This window comes from Colletotrichum navitas (genome assembly GCF_030913465.1).
Source record: "Colletotrichum navitas strain CBS 125086 chromosome Unknown LY79scaffold_31, whole genome shotgun sequence".
NCBI classification, from domain to species: domain Eukaryota; kingdom Fungi; phylum Ascomycota; class Sordariomycetes; order Glomerellales; family Glomerellaceae; genus Colletotrichum; species Colletotrichum navitas.
In genome coordinates, this window is record NW_026850577.1 from 30457 (window position 1) to 54294 (window position 23838).

Consider the following 23838-nt stretch of genomic DNA (forward strand, 5'->3'; position numbering starts at 1 on the left):
CCGTATGACTATAATTGGTCTATTGAGTCTCTATATATAGTTCCTGATGCTGAATCTGTATATATAGTCTATTAGAGGGGTTGACTGATAGGCCTAGATACGTGACTAGTGGTGCGTATTGCACACCATATACGTTGCTTTTGTGTATTACTTCCCCCCCATGACTTCTCCCCCACAACTAGGAACTCCCCGCATGCAAGCTGACCCCGATCCCCGTCAGTCTTGCCGCCTTATCTTCATCCAACTCTCAACATATCCGTGGGCCTCTTCGTCCAGAAGGCACGATCCGCCTACACGGTGCGCTGTGCGGCCGGTCCGCCGCTGCATCAGTAAAGCTATGGACCTGGAAGTATATGTAAGCGGCGGCGGACATGCGCGTATCACTCGGGGGGCTCGGGGTCCGGCGTCACCGTGGAGAGCCTCCGCACCTTTGATGAGGTTACTCTCTTGCTCCCAGTGCGTCGGGATGCGAAGGACCTTCCTGTGGATCACGTTGAGCGCGACGGCCGCGTCCTCGGCGCGGACGATGAGCCTGTCCCTCCTGTTAGGTGACCGGCGTCTTCCCTCTAGGGTCATGAAACAACATTGAACCGGAAGGGGAAAGAAAAGGGGTGTTCACTCACGATACGCTGATCTCGCTCGCTCCCTGGCTCACCATGAAGATGTTGATCTTGGCCGACGCCAGCGCGCTCGTGATCTCCGCCGATATGCCAACCATGTTCCGCATTTTATGCCCGACGACCGTCACGATCGACATGTTTTCCGTGACGATGACCTTTTTGAATGTCAGATCACATGCCCTAATATTGAACCGTGGAAGGACCAGGGAACCCCCGCGTCTCTCACCTTTCCGAACTTCTCCAACTCGGTATTCAGCCTCTGATATCGACACGAGCCGTCGTCGATATGCCGGAACGCGAGGCTTACGTTGCGTTCGCTCGTCGTCACGAGGTCCGTCTGGATCCGCGCCTCCTCGAGCCGTTCGAACACGCCGACGAGAAACCCCTGTGACTTGGTGTTCCTATTGGCCGCCACATTGACCAGCATGATGTCGTCTTTGACCGTGATAGCCGTCGGCCGCCGTCTCTCCCGCTGCGCGCCGCGGCATCCGTTGCCTACCAGGAAGTCGACTGTGGGGAGCGACGGCTTGACGTCGTCCCCCGTGACCTTCGTCGCCATCGGCGGCGTGAGGGGCGGGGACGGCGTCCACGTCGGGTAGACGACGGTCCCCGTCCCCGCCGGGTTCAAGACGTTCTTGAGCCGCAGCGGAATGCTCGCGCAGCGGATCTGGTCCATGGTCAGCGGGTGGATGACCTCGCTGCCATAGTACGTCAGCTCCGTCGCCTCCTCGGGGGTGACTGTCGGCAGCAGCTGCGCCGAGGGGACCTTGCGTGGGTCCGCCGTGAAAACGCCTTCCACCTCCCTCCAGATCTGCAGCTCGGCGGCCTTGACGCCGACCGCGCACATGGCGGCGCAGAGGTCCGAGTACCCGCGGCCGACGCCTTGGAGCAGCGAGCCCGGCATAAGGCCGAAGGAGCCCGTGACGACGGGAACGCTGTCGCCGCATGCGCGCACCCGCTTGGCGATCTCATCGGCGACGATGTGGTAGAAGCACGGGCCGAGGCCGTCGAACGCCGCCTTCTGGTCGGCGGCGCTGCCGCCGAAAGCCGCCTCGACGACGTCGTCGAGAATCACCGGCTCTGCGGGGACGTCCTTGCTGTTGAGCAGGGCCGACACGACCCTGCACGCCAGCCTCTCGCCGAGCGAGACGACGCGGTCCTGCGCCCGGGGCGACAGCTCCTGGATGATCTGCGCGGCGAGCAGGAACCCGCGGAGGCTCTCGCACTCGCTGACGATGACGTCCCGCGTGATGTCGAATATGTCGTGGCACAGGTCGCTACACGTGCCGTTGGAGTTGATGAGGTGCTTCTCGAGCAGCCGCACGTGGTTGTCCCGCACGGCGTCGACAGCCCGGTTCAGCTGGGCCTGGGCGGGGACGCCGGCCTCGGCGTGGGCTATGCACTCCAGCAGGAGGCTCGTCGTGCCGCCCGCCTTGGTGGAGCCGGATAGTGCCGAGCACACGACGACGAGGTTGTGGTCCCGCCGATGCGACGGGATGATGTTGCTGCAGATGGGATCGAGGAGCCTCCCCAGACTCGTCCCGCCATACTTTTGTACGAGCCACGGCCTGCTGCTGTCATTGGCGCCGAGCATGGTGGGATGTGCCGCGACGGACGGGCGGACGGGCAGACGGCGGTCGGATGCGGGAGGGCACTGGTGGGTGGTGTGGTGACGGAGGTGGTGGTGGTGTTCCTATATGCGTCGACCGGCAGCTGTGGACCTTGGCCTTTGGTTCCGATGGGCGTGCAACAGCTTGGTTTACCAGGGCCTCATATATCAATTTCTTTCCAAACTTGCGACAACAAGGTAAACAGGGTTTTCTTCCAACGTACGGTGAACCACGACCATCAGCGAGGGGAGGTAGGGGGATTCAAAGTCTATGGTATCCCAGCGTCTTCGATGTGAGGTAACGTCGCGATCCTCCACCCAGTTCGGTCAGTGGCCTTTTTGGTAGAGTCGGTGGCCTTCTTCCTCGCACGTCTAAAGATCCCATCTCAGGATCCGGCTGCGACCGTCAATGACGGTCCATTTTTTTTTTCTTTTTCTATTTACCCGACTCCTCGATGGAGCTGTCTCGTCGGTGAATGAGCCCCCATGGTCGCGGACCAAATCCCGGGTGCCTCGGGGTTTGAACCGCAACACGTTTATACCATACATCTCCTTGTCAAGAACGGACCAACTGCCCCCCCCCCCCCCCCTCGGCTCGGAGACCGCTCCGGACAGAAGATATGATGGGAACCCCAATCTTGTTTCACACCGGAGACCGTATGCCCGACGTCACACCAATGAAGTGTGTGGGAATATTCCCTGCGAAGGTTTGCACGTTAGCGTGAGGGGGACGTTGAGGTTATGCAGCTGCAGTCTCAGTCTACCAACTGTGCCGTCGGGGGTTTTTTTTTTTCTTTTTCTTTTTTTGCATTGACAGAGTAGTTCTTTGCATAATTATCAATCCCCAAAGCTGATCATCACTCTACAAAAGCAATGGGGGAGGGCAAAAGAAGGTTCAGACACAGCCGTACCATTCGGCTAGTTTGGTCCACTTCTCGAGTATAAAAGGCTGCAGAGCTATAATTCGGGGACTTCTTTATCTAGTCTACAGAGCCACTGTCATTGATGTAATAACGTCTAGTTATCAATGGGAAGAGTCAGACATAACTAGAAGCTTTTCGCAACACCGGGGCGAAACACTCCGGGGAAGGTACCTATTGCTCCGATCATAGGTACGTGGCAAGGGTTGAGGTATTGATTCAGTATCTAGTTGTTGACAGCCAACCTAGTTAGAGTAGAGTAGCAGGCGGCAGATGGCAGTAGTGTACTTGAGTCAACGAGAGCGTTGTTATGTCTAGTCGCGGAAAAGATGTCTCGCTCAGATTGGGAAGCAAGCCTAATATGCTGCGAAATTAGAAACACGTTGGTCCTCCCAGGAATTGAAGGAGGAATCATAGCAGAGGCCTATGCCGACACACATATGTAGGAATGAAGTGCGTGAAGTGAAAATATCGATATCGATCCTCCCTCGTAGTCAATTTATAGGAGTTACACGCAGGCGGGACTGGATAATAAAAAAAAAGCTAGAAAACTACTGCCACCCATTTACCCAACGCCAGCACCAGTCCTCCGGCATTTCCACGACCGTGTCAAGTCCTTCCAGCTCCGGTGAAACGATTTTGGATAGCCAGACCTATGCTACCAGCTCTCGAGCTCTCCCGCCAGGCTCTGGTTCGCCCCTGCCTTCGTATCAAGACTCGTGGAGCCTCCGGAGCCGCATGCCGCGGCGTATGTATCCGGCAGTCTGGAGCGCAAATGGGACTGGATCAGGGTTTCGAGCTGCTCGAATTCGAGCAGGAAACCATCATGCCCGTCCGAAGACTTTAGCATAAACAGCGACGCCCCGGGAAGGTGAGCGGCGAGGCGCTGTTGTTGCTCTGGCAGGAACAGCGCATCGGTCTCGACGCCGATGACCAGCGCTCCCGCGGGCATGCTCGACAGGACTTCGGCGAGGCCGTCATCGCCGCACCTCTGCGTGCGGCCGTACGCGACGTCGTGGCTGTCCATTTTGGCGGTGATGTGCAGGTAGCAGTTGGCATCGAACCGCTTGAGGAACTTCTCCCCCTGGTAGTGTAGGTACCTCTGGACCGAGAAGGACGGACCCCGCGTTCTCTGCGAGGTCGGGGTTTCGGGACGTCCCCCCCGCGTCCCTGGCGGCGCTACATCTGTCCGAGGCAGGTCCAGAGGGTGGTCGGGATGTCTGGACGGGGCCCGGGGCGGTTTCCTCCCGAAGCGGCTGTCGAAGCTCGTGCAGGACCGGTACGTCAGCATGGCAATCATCCGAGCGGCGGAAAGCCCCGCCGACGGCTGGCCCTCGGGCGTAGGATCGTAGTAGCCGTCGTCGAACTTGGGGTCGGAGAAGATGCACTGGCGCTGGGTCTCGGCCCACGAGATCCCCCAAGCAGAGTGGTCGGCGGCGGTGGCGATGGGAACGACGTTGCGGACGAATCCGGGGGGCGTGCAGAGCGGCCACTCGAGGGCTGTCATGCCGCCCATGGAGCCGCCAACGACGGCGGCAACTGAATTGACGCCGAGGGCGTCGAGGACCATCTTATGGGCCCTGACGTCGTCTCTGACGGTCGTCTGGGGGAACTCGATCGCATACCGTCGACCGGTGTCGGGGTTGACGGTCAGCGGCGACGCGCTCCCGTACGGAGAGCCGAACACGTTCCCGCAGAAGATGAAGAAATACCGGGGGTCGAATGCCTTTCCAGGTCCGATGAGAGGGTTCCACCAGTCGCCGACATCGCTGCTTCCCGTCAGGGCGTGGCATATGACCAGGACGTTGTCGCCTCGCTCATTCAGCTTTCCCCATGTTTTGTAGGCGACGGGACAGTCGCGGAGCACTTCCCCAGAATCCAGTGGAAAGAAGGGGACTGAAGCGAAGCGCTGGTTGTGAACGAGGCGAGCGTAGAAGTTGAACGGGTTTGGATCAGAATCGAGCACTGTTGGTGAGGATACGTCAGAGAGGGTGGCGGCTTGTTTAGCATGAAGAGTGACGTACAACGAACCGTTTCCATGATGAATATCGAGCTGAGAGCTGAAAGAGAGAGACAGTGTGTGTGTGTGTGTGTGTGTGTGTGTGGTTACAATGCGCCGACTAAGGCTGTGGGTAGACCGGGTCGAGGAGCTATGTTCGAGACTGGGCAAGGATACTGAGCCGGCTTGGTCGTATAACTGAGGCAGCTTTTCTATAATACAGAGGACCGGTCTAGGAGCTTTTTCGGATTCCAGGGGCTCTGGCAAAATCATTTGAGATCCGTTTCAATGCATTCCGGTACCGGATCGACTTACCCAACCCAGTATCGATCTGGCATACCTCTCTCCTGAGAGGGCTTTGATCTGACGATTTTCAGCAGCCACCTTCGGCATGTGTGAGACACTCTCGTCTGGGCACTTCCTTACGTTCGCACTGGCCTCCGATTCAGTTCACGTTTTTCTCTTTTGGAATGGACGAACCTATTGTATTGCTTCTTACAGAAGGGGATATATATATACAGTCAAATGGTAAATTGTACAGTTTAGACTATGTAGTCTAAGCTATATAGGCTATGTACATATCCTAGCGGGACGCTGCTACTTGTGAGGGTTTAAGTGTTTAGCTTACGCATGTCTAGGTTGGTACTGCGTGCTGGCTAACGTATGGATAGGCAGGCACCTTTTATCCCACATGGGAACAGGAACGGAGTTGAACAAGACAACAGCAACAGTTTGGGCGGACAGGATGTGTCGTTGGCAATTAAAAGACCCCACCAATCAAGACATCCTCACAGCATGCCCCTGCTGTTTAGTCACTGTGAAACGAAGACCCAAGACGGGTCTGCTCCATCGGATCACACATCCCTATCATCGCTTGATGAATAGATCGCCGGAGGAGGTGCCCCTCCGGGCATGTTGCCATCGGGCTTTGAAAGGTGTCCGGTGCGGGATTTGAGTCACGACCCCCGAAGATCTGGGCGGCGAGAATCGGGATGCCATGCCCGTCGGAGCAGCATCCCGCATGCAGACTCCCACCGGGCCAAAGCAGAAGGATCTTCAAGGCAACTCGCTGATAACGATACTGTATACATGCGGCAGGGAATTTTGTGTGTGACTCATTCCGCAGTCCCCTGGTAAGGGGCACCTTTAAAAGTGCCCCGACTGTTTGTGAATGGGCTGGGCCGGCCAGGTTTCGATCGCCGCCTATATACATCACCACAATGGGATTCACTCGTCCAATTGTCAAAGTCGCCGCCGTGCAAGCGGCTCCCGTTTCCTTCGACTTGGAGAAAAGCCTGCAGAAGCTGGGCAAGCTGACAGGGGAAGCTGCAGCGGCCGGTGCGGACCTCGTAGTGTTTCCGTAAGTCCGCACCACCGCCGCCGTCTCGCTGTTGCTGCTAAAAGGTGAAACAGTGAAGCTTTCTTGTCTGCATACCCCTGGAGATATGCCTTTGACACGACCGTTGGCGCACGGGAGCCGAGAGGTGACTCGTCAGGAAACCACCATGGAGGAATGTTGAGCTCACCCTTTTCACAGGGCGTCAATGGTTCGCCAAGTACTTCGACTCGGCCGTTCAAGTGCCCTCGCCCGCTTTCGAAAGGCTCCGCGAGACGGCCAAGGCGAACAACGTCCTGCTGCAAGTCGGAATCATTGAGAGAGAAGGCGGCACGCTGTACTGTACGGCCCTGCTTCTCGACCGAGAGGGCAAGATGGTGTACAAGCATCGTAAGGTAACGCGACTGATGACGTCGAGTGGCTGCCAGAAACTGACCATTGCAAGCTCATCCCAACGGCCGCAGAACGCCTCGTGTGGGGGAGGGGTTCCGGTGACGGCCTTCGGGTATCACAGACGGACATCGGGAAGGTCGGGAGTCTGATCTGGTTGGTTCAACCTGACCCGCCGGAGGGTAGCACAACGCTGACGCCAAGCGCAGTTGGGAGAATTACATGCCAGCCGCCCGCATGGCGCTGTACCAACAAGGCATCGAGTGAGTGTTTTTTTTTCTTTGGGTCGCGACGTGTCAGGGAAAGCAAGCCGTGGCAGCCGCCCGCTGACATGTGAGCTAACTCTGTTCGACAGGATCTATGTGGCGCCCCACGCGGACGACCTGCCGACGTGGGTGGCGTCGATGCAGCACATTGCGAAAGAGGGACGTTGCTTTGTCGTGTCGGTCAACTCGGTGTGCAGGGTCTCGGACTTCCCGTCCGACTACCCGCCGTTCACGGCCGAACACCCCGACCGGCGACCGGACGGAGGCCAGTGGGAGCCGGACGACGTGGTCAACCACGGCGGCTCGTGTATCGTGGGCCCGCTGGGGACGTTTCTCGCGGAGCCGGTGTGGGATGAGGAGACGATCATCTATGCCGACCTCAGGATGGCAGACATCACGGAATCAAGGGTAAGTGCCGTTGCCGCACGATCGTCGCCGCGTAGTTTCTCTTGGCTAACAGTGCGGGGCGCCTGCAGCTCGATTTCGACCCAGTCGGGAGCTACTCCCGACCCGATGTCTTGTAAGTGGACGATGGCGGTCAGAGTGAAAGGGCCAGGCCAAAGGGGGGCCGGATCGTCGTCGATCAGAAGCTGACAGGTCGTTCGAACCAGTTCATTAACAGTCAACACCAAGTCCGGCACAAACGTCGCGTTCACCGGCTAGGAACGGCAACGGGCCTAGGGCCGCCGCTGCCGGGTGCCACAGGCATTGCTTGCATGAGTGAGTCAATAAATTGAACCGCCAGCGGGGTCCAGTGCGGAGAAGTAAAGTCACGAAACTGACCCGGAGACCGTGTGGCTGCATAGTGATTGGGTGCCAACCGGGTGTTGATGTGCCGGTACGGTGACCGAGTTGCTTGGTCTGATTGAAGCTGAGGAAGTCATGTGCAACGTGCCAGCGAGCAAGGCGGACTTTTCCGTTAATTAGATTGATGGAATAGTCTGGACCTTGGGGTCAATTTGAGATTCGACTCTGACCCTAACCCTGAGGAGATTTGTCTGAACAGAGCAATGCAAATTCGACACATATACCACATGCCAAAACAGGCTATTGGTCCTAGAATTTTCCGTAAACCTGAACGGGGTCTATAAACCATGGAAGAATCTTGTAAGTAGCCTATCTCATTTAACCCTAAGTCAATCCAAGTTGGTTTTTCTCTTCTTGGGAGTGGGGCTGGCGTTCTGGTACGTTTGACTAGCGTGTTGGTGCCAGGAACCTCGGTTCAGAGCATTTGACAACTGGTGCCGTGTACCTACCTCATGTGGAGGCGGGGTCAATAGATGTGCAGATGTGGTGTCATCTAAGATCCACCTAGCACATGCTTTGAGTTTCGTAGCATGAAGAGACACGTGTTGCTAGAGACACGTGCTGTTTGATATACTGTCATGGAGCTTCACGCGGACAAAAGACGACACCTTTCTACTCTACTTTTGTTGTGCAGGGAAGAGAGAAGGAAAGAAAGATAGAGAGAGAGAGAGAGAGGGAGGGAGAGAGGGGGATGGAGAGAATTCGTTATGTGGCATCCGAACTTTTGTTGCATCTCGAGTCGAATTACTATTGTACGTGTATTATTAGTAGGGCTGGCTGACTTCTTAAAGAGTTTAGAGGGATCAAGGGGTCTGACGGGCACGGTAGCGGATGGGTTACGTCCGCTCAATTACTCATGGTGGAAAAAGAGAAGAGCATTTTCCAATCGGGCGTACCGTACCGTCTCTCCGTGAGAATCATGGATTCGTTATGGCAGAGTAAGATGATTGACTTTGGCGGATGAGACGGATACGTACCCCCGCCCGCTGGTGGAAGCCAAAGAAGACACCGTGCGATTCGACAGAGTTTGCTGTGCATGATGAAGGATGACGTGTGTGCGTGTAAAGACAAATACGGCTCGTTCACAGTGCGAGTGTGTCGAATGGGGGCCACGTGCGCGATAGATACATGGCCGCCAGTCCAGGGGTCGGGTTTACTGTTTGTGATATTTGATTGGTCTGGATTTACGCTCCAGCCCCATATACGGATCCACTCTCAGCCCATCTGTGCTTTCCCACTCCAGGAACGCAGCTTCTCTGAGAGCAGGTAAGGCAACCAATCAATCAACTACCGGTAAGAGAGAAAGAAAGAAAGAGCTACGCACCGCCAGGCAGCCCAGGCAGTCCACGTTAGGTATACGTACCTTGCCTATATTATGTAGCTTACTACCAAACCTACCATGGTGTACAATGTGGGGAGTTGGGCAAAACTCAAAATAGGAAAGGAGCAGAAACGGAAGAAACAGCAGTAAGAACACTTCCTAATTGGGGCTGACCGCGCCGCTGCCCGTTCTGGCCAGAAAATCGAACGATGAATGCCGAAGGACAGGTACGTACCTAGCCGCCCTCTTGCTTCACTTCTTCCCCATCCAGCCCGTGCCTACCTAGGTACCCAAAGTATCTTTAACAAACGGTTGCTAGGTACGTACCTAGGTAGGCAAGGGAGTCGGTCGCCTCTCTATTTCTCGTTACAAATCTCTCTGCCCTTGAGACAGAAATCCCGCCCACCAGCTAATCCCGCCAGCCAATCCCGTTTCTGCCGGCTGTCACCATCCGCTACGCTCTCCATCCCTCGCCCAATCCTCTCCGCCGGCCGCGGCTCAGCTACTGCAACTCAACTGCCAATCATCCTCGCCACACACCTCCCGTCACCCAACACTCACGCTCACTCACACACTCACTCACTCACTCACACACCCATAGCTTCCACAGCTTTCATTCCATTTTATTACGTATCCCACATCCCTCCCTCCCTCCCCCCGCGCGATACAGACGGCTCTGCGCTGCTCCGTCTCAATCCGCAGCAGACACCGCTCCTCTTCGCCAACTAGCATCCCCGCCCAAACGACCTGAGCCGAGTTGTCTTTGGCCTGATCCGGTCCCCGCTAACGCCCGTCCGCTCCGTGTGACAGATCCCGATCCGCCCGGGAAGGATTGCGAGCCACCTTGTTTGCACCCCCGACGCCCGCTTTCTTCCTTTCCCTGGCCCAGACCGTCGTCGTCCATCCTTTGATTCCGACAATCCGTATAACCTCACCCTTCCCACTCGGTCATGAGCACCATGACCGAAGCTGAGGCCCCTTCAATCCCGGCCTCCGGAGCCAAGAAGAGGTTCGCCACGCCTCCCGTGAAAATTGCCTGCCTTGCTTGGTAAGTCCCTCCCCCCCACCCTCTGTCGCCATCGATTGTTCAGGTTCGCCTTTCGTCTGTTGGCTGGTCAATTCTGCCGCCAGCTATAGCACTTTCCTTTTACCTGCACCCCGCTGGTGCTCTAGAGCTGCAACTCACACGTAGATAGCCGAGCATCACGAACTCGATGCGACGGATCAACCCCCTGCGCCAGTGTAAGTATACCCCCAGCGCAATACACCGCCGATCCAGAACCGGCCCAGAGCCGTAGCTGACGCGACGCAGTGCAAAAGCAGGGGGCGTGAATGCGTCTACAAGCCTAGTCGGAGAGGCGGCGCCCGCGTGAGAAGAAAGCCGCGGCCGTCTGAGGAACTGGCCCAGCAGGTCCGCGCCCTCAATGGCGAGATGCCACTCGACGAGGTTGCCCCTCAAAACTGTGAGTTACTCACTGCACTTGGCCGCCCAGTCGGACCAGTTCTTGACCGAGGCCGCAGCCATCTCTGTACAAAACTACATCGACCCCGGTGCGGGCTTGAAGCAGCTGCAGGATATCTTCCAGGATAGCGACTTCATCTTCGACACCCTCTTCTTGTCCGGCGTGCCCGGGAGCACCAGTGGCGAGAGTGCTTCTGAACATTCCTTCAACTTCCCAGCACCCCCAATTCCGGTTGCGAGAACATACAAGAACGACCAAGCCATGTAAGTACCCGCCGCCCACAGCGTCCTGGGCCGAATCGAGCGCTCATGGTCCGACAGCCTGGACGCCTACTACATCTTCATCCACCCCTTTTTCCCTATCCTGCCGCCCCCTGCTGGCTTGCCGATGGACCAGGCAGTGCCGCACTTTCAAAACGACACGGACAGCTTCGCCGATGACTATCAGCCGTCGACACCCCTCACCCTTGCCATCTCCGCCATTCTTGCACTGATCCCCTGTGCCAACGACACCAACCACCTCAGCAAGGAGTCCGTCGTCTTCCGGCGGAGATATGCCCAGTTCCTGGCCCAGTCTGCTGTCGAGAGTATCGAACTCGAGTCGGAAATCCCGGATTCCTCCGTCGAGCCGCCAAAGGCACTCAGTGAGTCCCCAGAGGACTTCAACAGGGAACAGTTCCACCCCGGTGTGCCGGTAGAGCTGGAGAGCATCATCGCTCTCGACATTCTCAGCGTCTACGAGTATGCGCAAAGGGGCAACCTGAAGAAGATGCAGGCTAGGGCGGGCCAAGCCCTAGTGTCCGCCATGTCCCTGTCCCTTCACACCTGCACCGAGGATTGCGACTTCTCCGAGGCCAAGCGCAGGGTTTGGTGGATGACGGTTTGTTTTATTTTTTCTCCTGCGCCCCGCCCGAAGGATAGCACCGCTGACGGCATCTACAGTACATATGCATCTGCCAGGGATCCATCGTTAGCAATACCGTATGCCTTCCTCCACTCAGCATCTATCGCGAAGCGTTGAGCTAACCCAAATCGAGGAGCCCACCTTCTCAGTATTCACGCCCAGCTACACAACCAAGTACCCCGTGATACAATCCGATCCCGAGGTGGGTGTTGGCTCCTAGTCTCCCGGGCCCAGAAACTGACCTTTGTCAAGGCCTTTGCCCTGTACATCCAAGCCCAGCAGGCGATTCTCTCGGCAACCCAGTTGGTCATCGATCTCAACAAGACGGTCAAATCCGGGGGCGATATGACGTCCATCTACGCGCGGATGAGAGAGATGGAGCAGTACCTCGAGCCCCTCAATGCGATGGCCGATTCTTGGATCCTGCAGTCGACTACGACGACGCCGCTCGATCCTACAGAAGAGGTCATGTCCCGCTCTTTGAGGTGCATGGCTCGCATCAAGCTTAACAGGCAAGCAAGCACCCGAACAGTTTTCCGGATTGGGGACGATTGCTGACCATGATCAGCGCGCGGATCAAGCTACACCGATACTGCGCCTTCTTTGACATGCCAGTCTTCTCTGGGAAGCACTGCGACCTCAAGTCCAAGTCCGACAAGGATGGCAGCGGGGAGCTGCGGTCTTGGCCGTCATGCTCCTGCAGCTCCATGATGAGCTTGCCGTCACCACCAGTACCCGCATCAAGCGGGTTGAGCACGCCGCCAGATAAGAATTCCCCTTACTCGGAACACTCGCCCAATGCGGCCTCGTCGGCTACGTTCCCTTTTAGCAGTCACCAGTCAGCCAAGATATGTCTCAAGGCGGCCATCAGCATTGCTCAGTCGTTTGACGACCTCCCGTATCCCAACCCGTTCGGCCAGCTCTGCCCTCCGCCGTGTTATCTGGCACCCACTTCGACGATTGTTTGCCCGAGGACCATGCCCTCCTTCGCTTGCTGCGCCATGCAGTGCGCCTACGCGCTGCTGATGGTCAACCACAAGACAAGGGCCATGTACCCGGAGAACGCATTGGCCACGCCGATGGTGGAGAGCCTCCTGATGCGCCTGCAGACGGGGCTGGCCTCCATCTCGGCAACGCTAGAGAACTACGCCACGGCGTTTGAGGCTCTTGGCGGGATGCGCGGTAAGTGGCCCCTCAGTCTCGCTCGGGACCCCACCCCGCTGTTCGATGTCTTGCATTGCTAACGCCGTGCCGCAGACCAAATTCGGAGTGTAATCGAGCCCACCATGATGTTTGACACGCCAATCTAGAGGTGGCCTCGCGCTTATCTCCGGTGTATATGCGGATTACCTGCAGGTCTCCCCCACCTTCTCCTGCAGTTTGTCTGCGGTTTGCCTGCAGTTCGTCTGCGGTTTGATTGTCTCGGCACGCCAACGGTATTCTGATGGGATTTGACCGCGGGCTTTGGGCGGGGTCCAGGGGGGGAACGAGCTTTGAAAGAGGGTTGCGGGGTTTGCTCATTCATGAGCAAAGGCCGGGAGATGGAAAAGCTCCGACATCCTCCGACCCCGAACGTGCCACCATCTATGCGCCGATCTGCGAGGGGGTATTAACGACTTTGAAACGATATGATGGAGCTGTCTTGAAAGGAGTTGAAAAGGGGGGGGGGGCATTTAAGGTGTCGGGTTTGCCATGATATAAACATGCACAAAGCAAGCTAAATCGGCAGTGTCTTGATATCTGGTACTGGGTCAGGAACCTGAAGCGCAGGCTATTAGAATACCACCACTCTCAAAACTATTTCCTGAACCCTTCAATATGCCTGTCTCCGGGTCTTTGAGCAACGTGGACTGGTGAGAGGATCCCGATCGGCTTTTGCATCACCACAAGCTGCTGACACGTCGATGCGTTACCCAGGGAACCGAGCTTCTCCACGGTCGCCGTTCACGGCGGCCAGGAGCCCGATCCCGTCAACGGCTCTCGTGCTGTCCCTCTCTACCAGACGGCCGCTTACAACTTCACCGACGCCGCCGGTCAGTCCTCCTCGTGCCAGCGACGCCCCCGCGCGCGCGCGCCACGCACATTTTGACACTTACCCCGCTCGTAGATGGCGCCAGCAAGTTCGCATGGAGCAAGGACGGGTACGTGTACACGCGCATGGGCAACCCGACCAACAGCGTCTTCGAGGCGCGCATGGCGATGCTCGAGGGCGGCGTCGGGGCCGTGGCGGCGGCGTCGGGCCACGCCGCGCAGTTCATGGCGCTGACGCAGTGCTGCGACCCCGGCCACAACTTCGTCAGCACCAGCTGGCTGTACGGCGGCACCTACAACCAGTTCCGGGTGTACATGAAGAAGTTCAAGATCGACGTCAAGTGGGTGGTGGGCAACGAGCCGGCCGACATCGACGCGGCCATCGACGAGAACACGCGGTGCGTGTACATCGAGACGATCAGCAACCCGAAGCACAGCGTGCCGGACATCCGGGCCATCGCCGACGTGGCGCACAAGCACGGGATCCCGCTCGTCGTCGACAACACGTTCGGCATGGGCGGGTACCTCTGCCAGCCCATCGGGCAGGGCGCCGACATCGTCACGCACTCGGCGACCAAGTGGATCGGCGGCCACGGCACGTCCATGGGCGGCGTCGTCGTCGACGGCGGCCGCTTCGACTGGGGCGCGTCGGGCAAGTTCCCCGGCTTCACGGAGCCGGCGGACGGGTACCACGGCCTGAGGTTCTGGGAGACGTACGGCCCCAAGGCGCTGTCGGCCAAGCTGCGGATGGACAGCATGCGCGACCTGGGGCCGTGCCTGAGCCCCTTCAACGCCTGGCTGCTCCTCCAGGGCCTGGAGACGCTCGCGCTGAGGGGGGAGAGGCACACGGAGAACGCGCAGAGGCTGGCCGAGTGGCTCGACGCGCACCCGAGCGTCAGCTGGGTGCTCTACCCCGGCCTCAAGTCGCACCCGGACTACGAGTACACCAAGAGGGTGTTCAAGAACGGCGCGGGCGGCGTGTTGACTTTTGGCGTCGTGAGTGCTGTTCCTTTTTCTTTTTTCCCTTTTTTTTTTCTTTTTTTTCTTTTTTTCAACGATGACGATGGGTCGTTGGCTGACACAAGGAAACCCTCCCTCCCTCCCCAAAAGGCCGGAAACATTGACCAGGTCCGCTCCGTCGTCGACAACCTCAAGCTCTGCTCGCACCTGGCCAACGTGGGCGACGCCAAGACGCTCATCATCCACCCGTGGGTGACGACGCACCAGCAGCTGCCGGACGAGGAGAAGGTCAAGGGCGGCGTGACGCCGGACCTGATCCGCGTGTCGGTGGGCATCGAGGGGTTCGAGGACATCCGGCGGGACTTTGAGCAGGCGTTCGAGGCGGCGGGGCTGCCGGCGGCGAGCAAGGCGGGCGGGGACCCGTTCGGCGCCGCGCTGCGGCTCGTCTCGGACGGGTTCATGGCGGGGAAGGCGACGGGGGCGCCGAGGCCCGGGACGGACGGGACTGTTTCTGAGCAGAGGGCGTGATGGGGAGCGGTGGTTGTTTGCTGGGGTGTGAAGATGTGTGAACGACGACGGACGGTGTGGGTTGTTGAGCAGACGGTATGAAAGTTTGATGTGGGCGAGCGAGCGTGGGGTGGATGGAGATGCCAATGAATACCTTGCAAAATAACAAGTGGCATATTGTTTTAGCCCGAGCCCGGAAGTGCGTCGTATGAGAGCCAGGACACATCTCCATGTGAAGCCAGTACACAGATGAATGAACGGCAGCGGCACACCGTACTAGAGGCTTGAAGAGCTGCTGCCCCCCCCCCCCCCCCCCCCCCCGCTTGGAGTTAATCACGGCATGAACCTACGGATGGTTTTGGTTTCCTGACTTGGGGGCTGTACAAGAGTGTTTGACAAGACCCAAAGCCCGCGTGTGTGCGGAACATTGACCCCTCTCGGCGCCTGCTGGCGGCTTGATGCTGCAAAGACGTCGTGGTGGTCGTCGTAGGTAGGGCGAAGGGAAGATGTAGCAAGCAGTTTGGTTCTCGCTGGGAGCTGTCGGCACTTGGCCAACTCGGTGATGGAAAAAGGAAAAAGGACTCCGTCACAAAACCCATCGGGACTCTCTGAAAAGTGGCATGACTGTCCTCACGACACGTCGGAAAGCCGCCCTTGCATTCGGGGGCGATCACGGAGGGGGGGGGAAGGAACCGCCGGCACCCAGCGGCCGAGCCCCACTTACCTCCGGGTGCTTTCCACGGCGGGTTCCGCGACCAGGTACGTACCTGGGTAGGGGTAGGGGTGTAGGTAGATACGTACCCCCCCCCCTTGGGACGGGTCGGGGTGGTGCGACTTTCTCTCGAGCAACACCATCAGCCCATCATCAGTCGGTTTCTCAGCCCTGTCGACCGCAGACACCACCACGCACCAGGAATCGGCTCACCCAACCACGGGCTCGACGCATGATGGTGATTATTATGCAGAAACCCATACTGGATCTCTGTCCGCAGGGTCCGAGGGGACTCTCGATTCAAATACCAAAGTGCTCCTACGAGACTGCGAACCGTTGAAGAGAAGAAGGCTGTTCAGATTATCGACCATCATTTACTAACAGAGAAGGACGGACCATCGGCCGTGTCAGGGTATAGCCGTCGTATATATCTTCGCGGCGATCTTACACCGAGCATTCAACTAGATTCGATATTTGGTTTTTCCCTTCTTTTTTTCCCTTTGGCCGACTCGGGCGGGAAAAGATCCCGTCATAGAAACAACCAAGCAAAATGGGTCTCGTGAGGCACATGAGCCACGTCGACCGTGAGGAGTTGTATACAGACCTCGAGGCGCGCATCCGCTACCTCCACAGCTTCCTCGACTTCAGCAGCAGTACGCCAGCTTCCCTCCTCCTTCTTCTGTCATCCGAGCGCAAAGAGAGAGAGAGAGAGAGAGGCTAACGAGAACCCTCCCAGAGGACATCGAGGCCCTCACATCGGGCGCGAAATACGTCAAGGCCCTGATCCCCGCCGTCGTCAACATCGTCTACCACAAGCTGCTGCAGTACGATATCACCGCCCGCGCCTTCGCCACCCGCTCCACCAGCTTCGAAGGCCCCATGGACGACGTCCCCAGCGACGACTCGCCCCAGATCCTGCACCGCAAGATGTTCCTCCGCGCCTACCTGGCCAAGCTGTGCTCCGACCCGAGCAGGATGGAGTTCTGGGAGTACCTCGACAAAGTCGGGTGCGTATAGCTCTTCTTCCCTGCCCCCTTGCTCCCCCCCGGCTGCACCGGCGTATGCTGCTTGTTGGGCGTTAAATATTATCATCATCATCATCATCATCATCACCGGCCTATGCTGCACTAGGCAAAATAAACAACGACTAACAAATGGGTGCAACAGTATGATGCACGTCGGCCTCGGCCGCCAGCACCCCCTGCACGTCGAGTACATCCACCTCGGCGCCTGCTTGTCCTTCATCCAGGACGTCATGACCGAGGCCGTCCTCTCGCACCCGCGGCTGGCCATGCAGCGCAAGATCGGCCTCGTCAAGGCCCTCGGCAAGGTCATCTGGATCCAGAACGACCTCATGGCCAAGTGGCACGTCCGCGACGGCGCCGAGTTCGCCGCCATCCTCGGCGACGGGCCCGAGATCGAGGAGGAGGGGTATCTGCACGGCCACAAGGTTCTCGAGAGCGAGCCGGGCGAGGAGAACGGGCACGACAGGGAGGGGCCCAGGTCGCCTTCGAAGTTGCCGCGGCCGAGCAGCGCCGACAGCGGGGTGTGTCCGTTCTCGGGGATCGCGGCCGGCGTGGATGCGCCGAACGTTGGCGGCGCCGAAGGTCGAGAGCGCCGCGTAGAGGCAACATGGGCGAAGTTATCTGGTTCTGCGGTATTCGAGGCATGAGTGAATGGCGTTTTTTGGGCGGTTATGGCATCGGCCCACTTGTGCGATTTTCGACGGTTTCGGTTTGGAACACGGATGTTTACAGATGGGAAAACAAGGGTGATGATCACTGGCGAAGAGAGAGAAACTTAAGAAAACATGTTTAAAAAAAGAAAAAAGGAAACTTGTTATTCAATCTCGATTATCACAATGTACACAGCTTTCGGACCAGACATCCACAAATCCATCCTCCGCGGATCAGAACCTCCCGTCAGAGAGGCGGCGCGCGCGTGCAGCAATCCATGTATGTTACCCTCCGCCGCCTTCCGGCCCTCGACGCCGTGTCCTCCCTCGTGTGACCAGTCACTACTGGATGCACACTTCCGGGGCCCATACATGTCCTCCAGAGTGGGCTGACTGATGGGTGCTTAGTAGTAGCCGCCGCCGCCGCCGCCGCTCTTAGCACCACCGCCAGGAGCACCGCCCTTGGGAGCACCACCAGCAGGAGCAGCGGCCTTGGGAGCGCCGCCGTAGGGAGCGCCACCAACTGGAGCAGCGGCCTTAGGAGCGCCGCCGTAGGGAGTACCGCCGACCGGAGCAGCAGCCTTGGGAGCACCGCCGTAGGGAGCGCCGCCGACCGGAGCAGCGGCCTTGGGAGCGCCGCCATAAGGAGTGCCGCCAACCGGAGCAGCGGCCTTGGGAGCGCCGCCATAAGGAGTGCCGCCAACCGGAGCAGCGGCCTTGGGAGCGCCGCCGTAGGGAGCGCCACCGACCGGAGCAGCGGCCTTGGGAGCGCCGCCATAAGGAGTGCCGCCAACCGGAGCAGCGGCCTTGGGAGCGCCGCCGTAGGGAGCGCCACCGACCGGAGCAGCGGCCTTGGGAGCGCCGCCATAAGGAGTGCCGCCAACCGGAGCAGCGGCCTTGGGAGCGCCGCCGTAGGGAGCGCCGCCGACCGGAGCAGCGGCCTTGGGAGCGCCGCCGACAGGAGCAGCGGCCTTGGGAGCGCCGCCGTAGGGAGCGCCGCCGACCGGAGCAGCGGCCTTGGGAGCACCACCAGCAGGAGCAGCGGCCTTGGGAGCGCCGCCGTAGGGAGCGCCACCAACTGGAGCAGCGGCCTTAGGAGCGCCGCCATAAGGAGTGCCGCCAACCGGAGCAGCGGCCTTGGGAGCACCGCCGTAGGGAGTACCGCCAACCGGAGCAGCGGCCTTGGGAGCGCCGCCGTAGGGAGTGCCAACAACCGGGGCCTTGGGAGCACCACCGTAGGGAGCGCCGCCGACCGGAGCAGCGGCCTTGGGAGCGCCGTAGGGAGTGCCAACAACCGGGGCCTTGGGAGCACCACCGTAGGGAGCGCCGCCGACCGGAGCAGCGGCCTTGGGAGCGCCGTAGGGAGTGCCAACAACCGGGGCCTTGGGAGCGCCGCCATAAGGAGTGCCACCAACTGGAGCAGCGGCCTTAGGAGCGCCGCCATAAGGAGTGCCACCAACCGGGGCAGCGGCCTTGGGAGCGCCGTAGGGAGTGCCAACAACCGGGGCCTTGGGAGCGCCGCCATAAGGAGTGCCACCAACCGGGGCAGCGGCCTTGGGAGCGCCGTAGGGAGTGCCAACAACCGGGGCCTTGGGAGCGCCGCCATAAGGAGTGCCACCAACCGGAGCAGCGGCCTTGGGCTGTGTGGAGGAGTACGGAGTGTCACCCTTGGGTTTGGCACCACCGCTGCTGGGAGCAACACCCTTGGGGGTATCGGGCTTGGGGCTGCCACCGTTTGGCGCATTGTACGATGGCACATAGGGAGTGTTGGCCTTCGGGCTGGCAGCACCGCCGCCGGAGGGAGCGTTGTATGTGGGCACATACGGAGTGTTAGGGCTTGGGGAGGTGATGGCAACGGGGGTAGGAGCCGGAGTATTCTCGCTCTGGGTAGTAGCAACGGGGCTGACTGCGGACGTAGTGGCCTCGGTCTGAATGTCGGTAACAGGGGTAGGCACCGGAGTATTCTCGCTCTGGGTGGTGGCAACGGGGCTAGGAACCGGAGTATCCTCGCTCTGGGTAGTGGCAACGGGGCTAACTGCGGACGTAGCCTCCTTGTTCTGAGGGACGGTATTAACCGGGCTGGGCACGTATGGCGTATTCTCGCTCTGGGTAGTGGCAACAGGGCTCACTGCGGACGTAGCCTGCTCGTTCTGAGGGACGGTATTAACCGGGCTGGGGCTCTGGGAGGTAGTATCAACAGGGCTGACTGCGGACGTAGCCTGCTCGTTCTGAGGGACGGTATTAACCGGGCTGGGGCTCTGGGAGGTAGTATCAACAGGGCTGACTGCGGACGTAGCCTGCTCGTTCTGAGGGACGGTATTAACCGGGCTGGGGCTCTGGGAGGTAGTAGCAACAGGGCTGACTGCGGACGTAGCCTCCTCGTTCTGAGGGACGGTATTAATCGGGCTGGGCACGTATGGAGTATTCTCGCTCTGGGTAGTGGCAACAGGGCTGACTGCGGACGTAGCCTGCTCGTTCTGAGGGACGGTATTAACCGGGCTGGGGCTCTGGGAGGTAGTAGTAACAGGGCTGACTGCGGACGTAGCCTCCTCGTTCTGAGAGGTGACGGCAACAGGGCTAGGAACTGGAGTATCCTCGCTCTGGGTGGTGGCAACGGGGCTGACTGCGGATGTAGCCTCCTCGTTCTGAGAGGTGACGACAACAGGGCTAGGAACCGGAGTATTCTCGCTCTGGGGGGTGGCAACGGGGCTCACCGCGGGCGTAGTAGCCTCGCTCTCGGATGTGGTATCAGCCGGGCTGGGCCCGTACGAACCATACTCATAGCTGTCATAGTCGGGCCATTCGGCCGGGGTGTAACCGCCCCGGGCTTTGTAGTACCCGCCTCCTGCACCGCCACTAGGACCAGAAGCACCGCCGCTGGGACCAGAGGCACCGCCGCCAGGACCAGAGGGACCGCCGCCAGGACCAGAGGGACCGCCGCCAGGACCAGAGGGACCGCCGCCGGGGCCAGAGGGACCACCGCCGGGGCCAGAAGGACCACCGCTGGGACCAGATGGGCCGCCACCAGGGCTGCAAGAACCGCCGCCGGGACCGGAGGGACCACCGCCTGGACCAGACGGGCCGCCACCAGGACCAGAAGGACCACCACCGGGGCCGGAGGGACCACCGCCTGGACCAGACGGGCCGCCACCAGGACCAGAGGGACCGCCACCGGGGCCAGAGGGACCACCGCTGGGACCAGAGGGACCACCACCACCACCACCGTAGCCGTAGCCGTAGTCTCTACGATAATAGGAGCTGGATGCGCCACTGGGACCAGACGGGCCGCCTCCAGGACCAGACGGGCCGCCTCCAGGACCAGAAGGGCCGCCTCCAGGGCTGCAAGAACCGCCGCCAGGACCGGAGGGACCACCGCCGGGGCCGGACGGGCCGCCACCGGGGCCAGACGGACCACCACTGGGGCCGGACGGGCCACCGCCGGGACCAGACGGACCACCACCGGCGCCGGAGGGACCACCACCACCGCCACCGTAGCCGTAGCCGTAATCTCTGCGATGAACGGACCTGAGTGTGCGCTTATTGCCGGAGTAGGAATCGCCGCTCTTAGGGCTGCCAGAGCCGTTCAAATCGAGGGTGACGACGTCGCCGATCATGTCGGAGATGAGGCTATCGTTGTTTTGTTCGTCCTGCCGGGACTGGACCCCGGCATTCTTCATGCTGGGGTAGCCGAGAACGGGGGCGGCCACGAGGGCGGCAGTAAGGATGGAAGCGCGCATGATGCAGACGAGGCCAGCGAAGTTGGGGAAAGAATGTAAGGGGGGTAGTAGTGAACAAGCGAAGGTGTGTGTAGGCGAAAAGCTCTAGACCAGAGAGATTGGAACGAACGACTGCGTTGGAAACAGAACGAGCGTGGAAGGGAAGAGGATGGAGCGAATGTGTCCTGATGAATCCAAATCAACAGAGACGAGGGGAATCGCGGGCTCATTATATGTGCGGCAACGATGCAGAATCGTCTCGAGGCTCTGCCGCGCCAAAGTTGACTCTAGACTCTACGTAGAGCCAACCGGTCCGTCGCTTTGAAGCCAAACTTGAAGCAGACTGTGGAGATTGAGATAGTGTCTTCCCGTCCATTGGCGCTTGGGGTACGTGCCCGGTATGCCTGCCGTGTTGTTCAGGTTGTGTAAACGTCATTTCACTCTCTCTCTCACTCCTTTTCCTCGACTACTCGATTCCCAAGAATCCGGACAGGGCGCTGGCCTCGCGTCCTCGCCCCGGGTATCGGAAGCGTTACTTGCCCCGGCCTGCCTCAAATCAAAGCTTTTGAGATTAAAGCGAGCTAGTGGCTGACTGCTACTGTAGTGGTGTGGTGAAGGAGGCGTGGTGGAGAGTAGATTAAGGGGGTTATACTAACCTGGACGGGTAGGAAGACGCTACCAGTTTGCTAGTCCCGACGACTGTTTCCTCTTGCTCCTCCCGTTGTTCTCTCCTATATACCTGGCTCTTTGGGAGGGAGGGTCGCTGTCATGATTGTTTGCAGATGAAGCCATTAGTCTCGGAATCGAGAAATGCGGTGCTCGAGGCCTGTAATATCTGCCATGCTGCTTCGCTAACAATGCAACTAGCGAAGTAGAGGACCGACTGAATGTCCAGACCGTGTGGGTGCAGGATTGACAGATCTCATGCTACAGCTTCTGAACAGCTTTCGAGTCGACATCACGCCGAATCCGGGCTTCTGGGGAACCAACGAGGCCGTGCCTCGCGATGGCATCCGATACAGGAAAGGGGGTGAGAGAGTGAGTGAGAGAGAGAGAGAGAGAGAGAGAGAGAGAGAGAGAGAGAGACGTGCGCTTTCGTTAGGACTAAGGGGTCGCCGGGACACCACAGAAGCGGTCGAGCTTGTTGGCGCCGCAACATCCCTAACTAAACAAGCTTTTGTGGCTAATCCGATGAGTATCATCAGGAACATGGCATTGTCTTCTTCCTTCGACGGGGGCGAGCACGGCTCGGAATTTTTGGCTCCCCTGAAACAACGCCCCCCCGCCGAAGAAACTAATCGACAAAAACGCCAAAAAGTTACACGTCAGACGCCAAACGCCAACGCCAAATGCCAAATGCCAAACGCCAACGCCGACTAGAACGCCGACTACAACGTCAACTACAACGCCCATAGCTCTAAACAGGAGCATAAACGAGCTTGCGAAGAAGGCTGCAAGGCCCTTGTTGGGCCTGGCCGTGTCTCAAGACTCGGCCGGGCGGGCGGGAGAGCGGCTCAATCGAGGGGCTGGTATGCTCTTGGTGCCAGGTAACGTCAATAGGAAGGGGGGTTGCCTATTGGATCCTTTTGGGAATGAGACAATCTGTCTGGGTTCCTACGCCAATCTGTTAGCTTGCTAGACTGCCGGGGCGACTGAGCCAGTATGACTGTATTTGGGATATTGCTAATGGACACGAACGGGGTAGAAACATCGAGTCGGAGTCCAGCTTGGCCCCCTGGAAAGGGGATTTTGGTAAAACGTCCCGTGCTGTTTCGTTCTAGTCTTGGTTTCCCAATCTTTCTTTTCCCACCAACGCGGTGTTTGGTACTGTGCTGCGCTTTCCCGGGTTCCAAGCAAACGGATCCTTCGCAGTTTGCCCGGATCGCGATCCGTCGCCATGTCTCAGGGACGACAGCTAGCATCGGACCGCTTGCGACTAGTCAGACACGCGATATATCATTGGCCTTAGAGCTCTCTCACTCACTCTCTCTCTCTCTCTCTCTCTCATGTATCCCACGTTCCGGGGCGAGATGGCCGCCGGCAAACTGCGAATGGGCTGAGCGAGGTGGGCAAAGTGAGATGGCGGAAGCTGCGGCTCTTCTTTTGCTGTGCATGCTACTGAGGATACGGTGATTTGTGCTGCGCCGTTGCCACAGATTTTCCGCTTTGGTGAGACTTCGCTGCCAAATCTTGCCAGCTCTATAGAGAAAGAATGCTACCGCCCGCCATGTACACGAGGAGTTGGTCTCAGCCGTGGCTATGACAGGAGATGTAGGGTTCGTGACGAGCCCGCAGCGATGCTGTCAGTCCGATGTTGGTATTCGCACAACTCATGACAAGGAGGCTACGCACGCCATACTAGAATTGTCAGTCTGTGCTATAGCCGTCGAGGGGGTTAAAAGACGGTCTAACCGGGTTATCCCCCCCTCGTCATATCCATGATTCACGCTCGGTTGACGTACGACAGGTATCGGGGGCTTCAAAAGCTTCTTCCCCCTCAGTGACGCACACCATGGCCGCCGCCGGACCTGTGGTGCTCTGATGCTTTTCGAAGGACGGTTCGTTTGGCGTGTGTGTGTGCGTGTGTGAACGGCCACGCTCTT

At 59.0% G+C, this 23838-nt stretch overlaps 6 protein-coding genes across 6 annotated transcripts; 4 read left to right on the forward strand and 2 right to left on the reverse strand.

The window, feature by feature from the left end:
- Window positions 1-54: 54 nt before the first annotated feature.
- LY79DRAFT_554495 (aspartate kinase) lies at window positions 55-2685 on the reverse strand. Its single transcript, XM_060557856.1, has 4 exons — window positions 847-2685; window positions 624-775; window positions 429-532; window positions 55-343 (listed from the first exon to the last, which is right to left on the reverse strand). The coding sequence occupies exons 1-4, from the start codon at window positions 2212-2214 to the stop codon at window positions 336-338; spliced, it is 1632 nt and encodes a 543-aa protein (XP_060413887.1). The 5' UTR covers window positions 2215-2685; the 3' UTR covers window positions 55-335.
- Window positions 2686-3636: 951 nt separating this feature from the next.
- LY79DRAFT_703692 (homoserine O-acetyltransferase) lies at window positions 3637-5254 on the reverse strand. The gene is made up of 2 exons (XM_060564972.1): window positions 5174-5254; window positions 3637-5114 (listed from the first exon to the last, which is right to left on the reverse strand). Exons 1-2 carry the CDS (start codon window positions 5187-5189, stop codon window positions 3808-3810), a joined length of 1323 nt encoding a protein of 440 aa, XP_060413888.1. The 5' UTR covers window positions 5190-5254; the 3' UTR covers window positions 3637-3807.
- A 1114-nt stretch (window positions 5255-6368) lies between these two features.
- On the forward strand, window positions 6369-7803 carry LY79DRAFT_515781 (carbon-nitrogen hydrolase; the record flags this gene model as incomplete). Its single annotated transcript, XM_060554751.1, has 8 exons — window positions 6369-6508; window positions 6562-6632; window positions 6686-6879; window positions 6930-7030; window positions 7084-7137; window positions 7230-7548; window positions 7617-7660; window positions 7752-7803. 8 exons carry the CDS (start codon window positions 6369-6371, stop codon window positions 7801-7803), a joined length of 975 nt encoding a protein of 324 aa, XP_060413889.1.
- A 2415-nt stretch (window positions 7804-10218) lies between these two features.
- LY79DRAFT_516014 (uncharacterized protein) lies at window positions 10219-12944 on the forward strand (the record flags this gene model as incomplete). Its single annotated transcript, XM_060554776.1, has 10 exons — window positions 10219-10316; window positions 10465-10510; window positions 10581-10731; window positions 10790-10994; window positions 11052-11610; window positions 11673-11711; window positions 11768-11836; window positions 11887-12165; window positions 12216-12816; window positions 12892-12944. The coding sequence occupies 10 exons, from the start codon at window positions 10219-10221 to the stop codon at window positions 12942-12944; spliced, it is 2100 nt and encodes a 699-aa protein (XP_060413890.1).
- A 322-nt stretch (window positions 12945-13266) lies between these two features.
- Window positions 13267-15412, forward strand: LY79DRAFT_217513 (O-acetylhomoserine aminocarboxypropyltransferase/cysteine synthase). Its single transcript, XM_060551581.1, has 4 exons — window positions 13267-13487; window positions 13552-13667; window positions 13742-14661; window positions 14776-15412. The coding sequence occupies exons 1-4, from the start codon at window positions 13453-13455 to the stop codon at window positions 15151-15153; spliced, it is 1449 nt and encodes a 482-aa protein (XP_060413891.1). The 5' UTR covers window positions 13267-13452; the 3' UTR covers window positions 15154-15412.
- Window positions 15413-16394: 982 nt separating this feature from the next.
- Window positions 16395-17469, forward strand: LY79DRAFT_590369 (Protoglobin-domain-containing protein; the record flags this gene model as incomplete). Its single annotated transcript, XM_060561141.1, is given in 4 exon segments — window positions 16395-16497; window positions 16581-16851; window positions 17012-17435; window positions 17452-17469. The coding sequence occupies 4 exon segments, from the start codon at window positions 16395-16397 to the stop codon at window positions 17467-17469; spliced, it is 816 nt and encodes a 271-aa protein (XP_060413892.1).
- Window positions 17470-23838: the final 6369 nt, after the last annotated feature.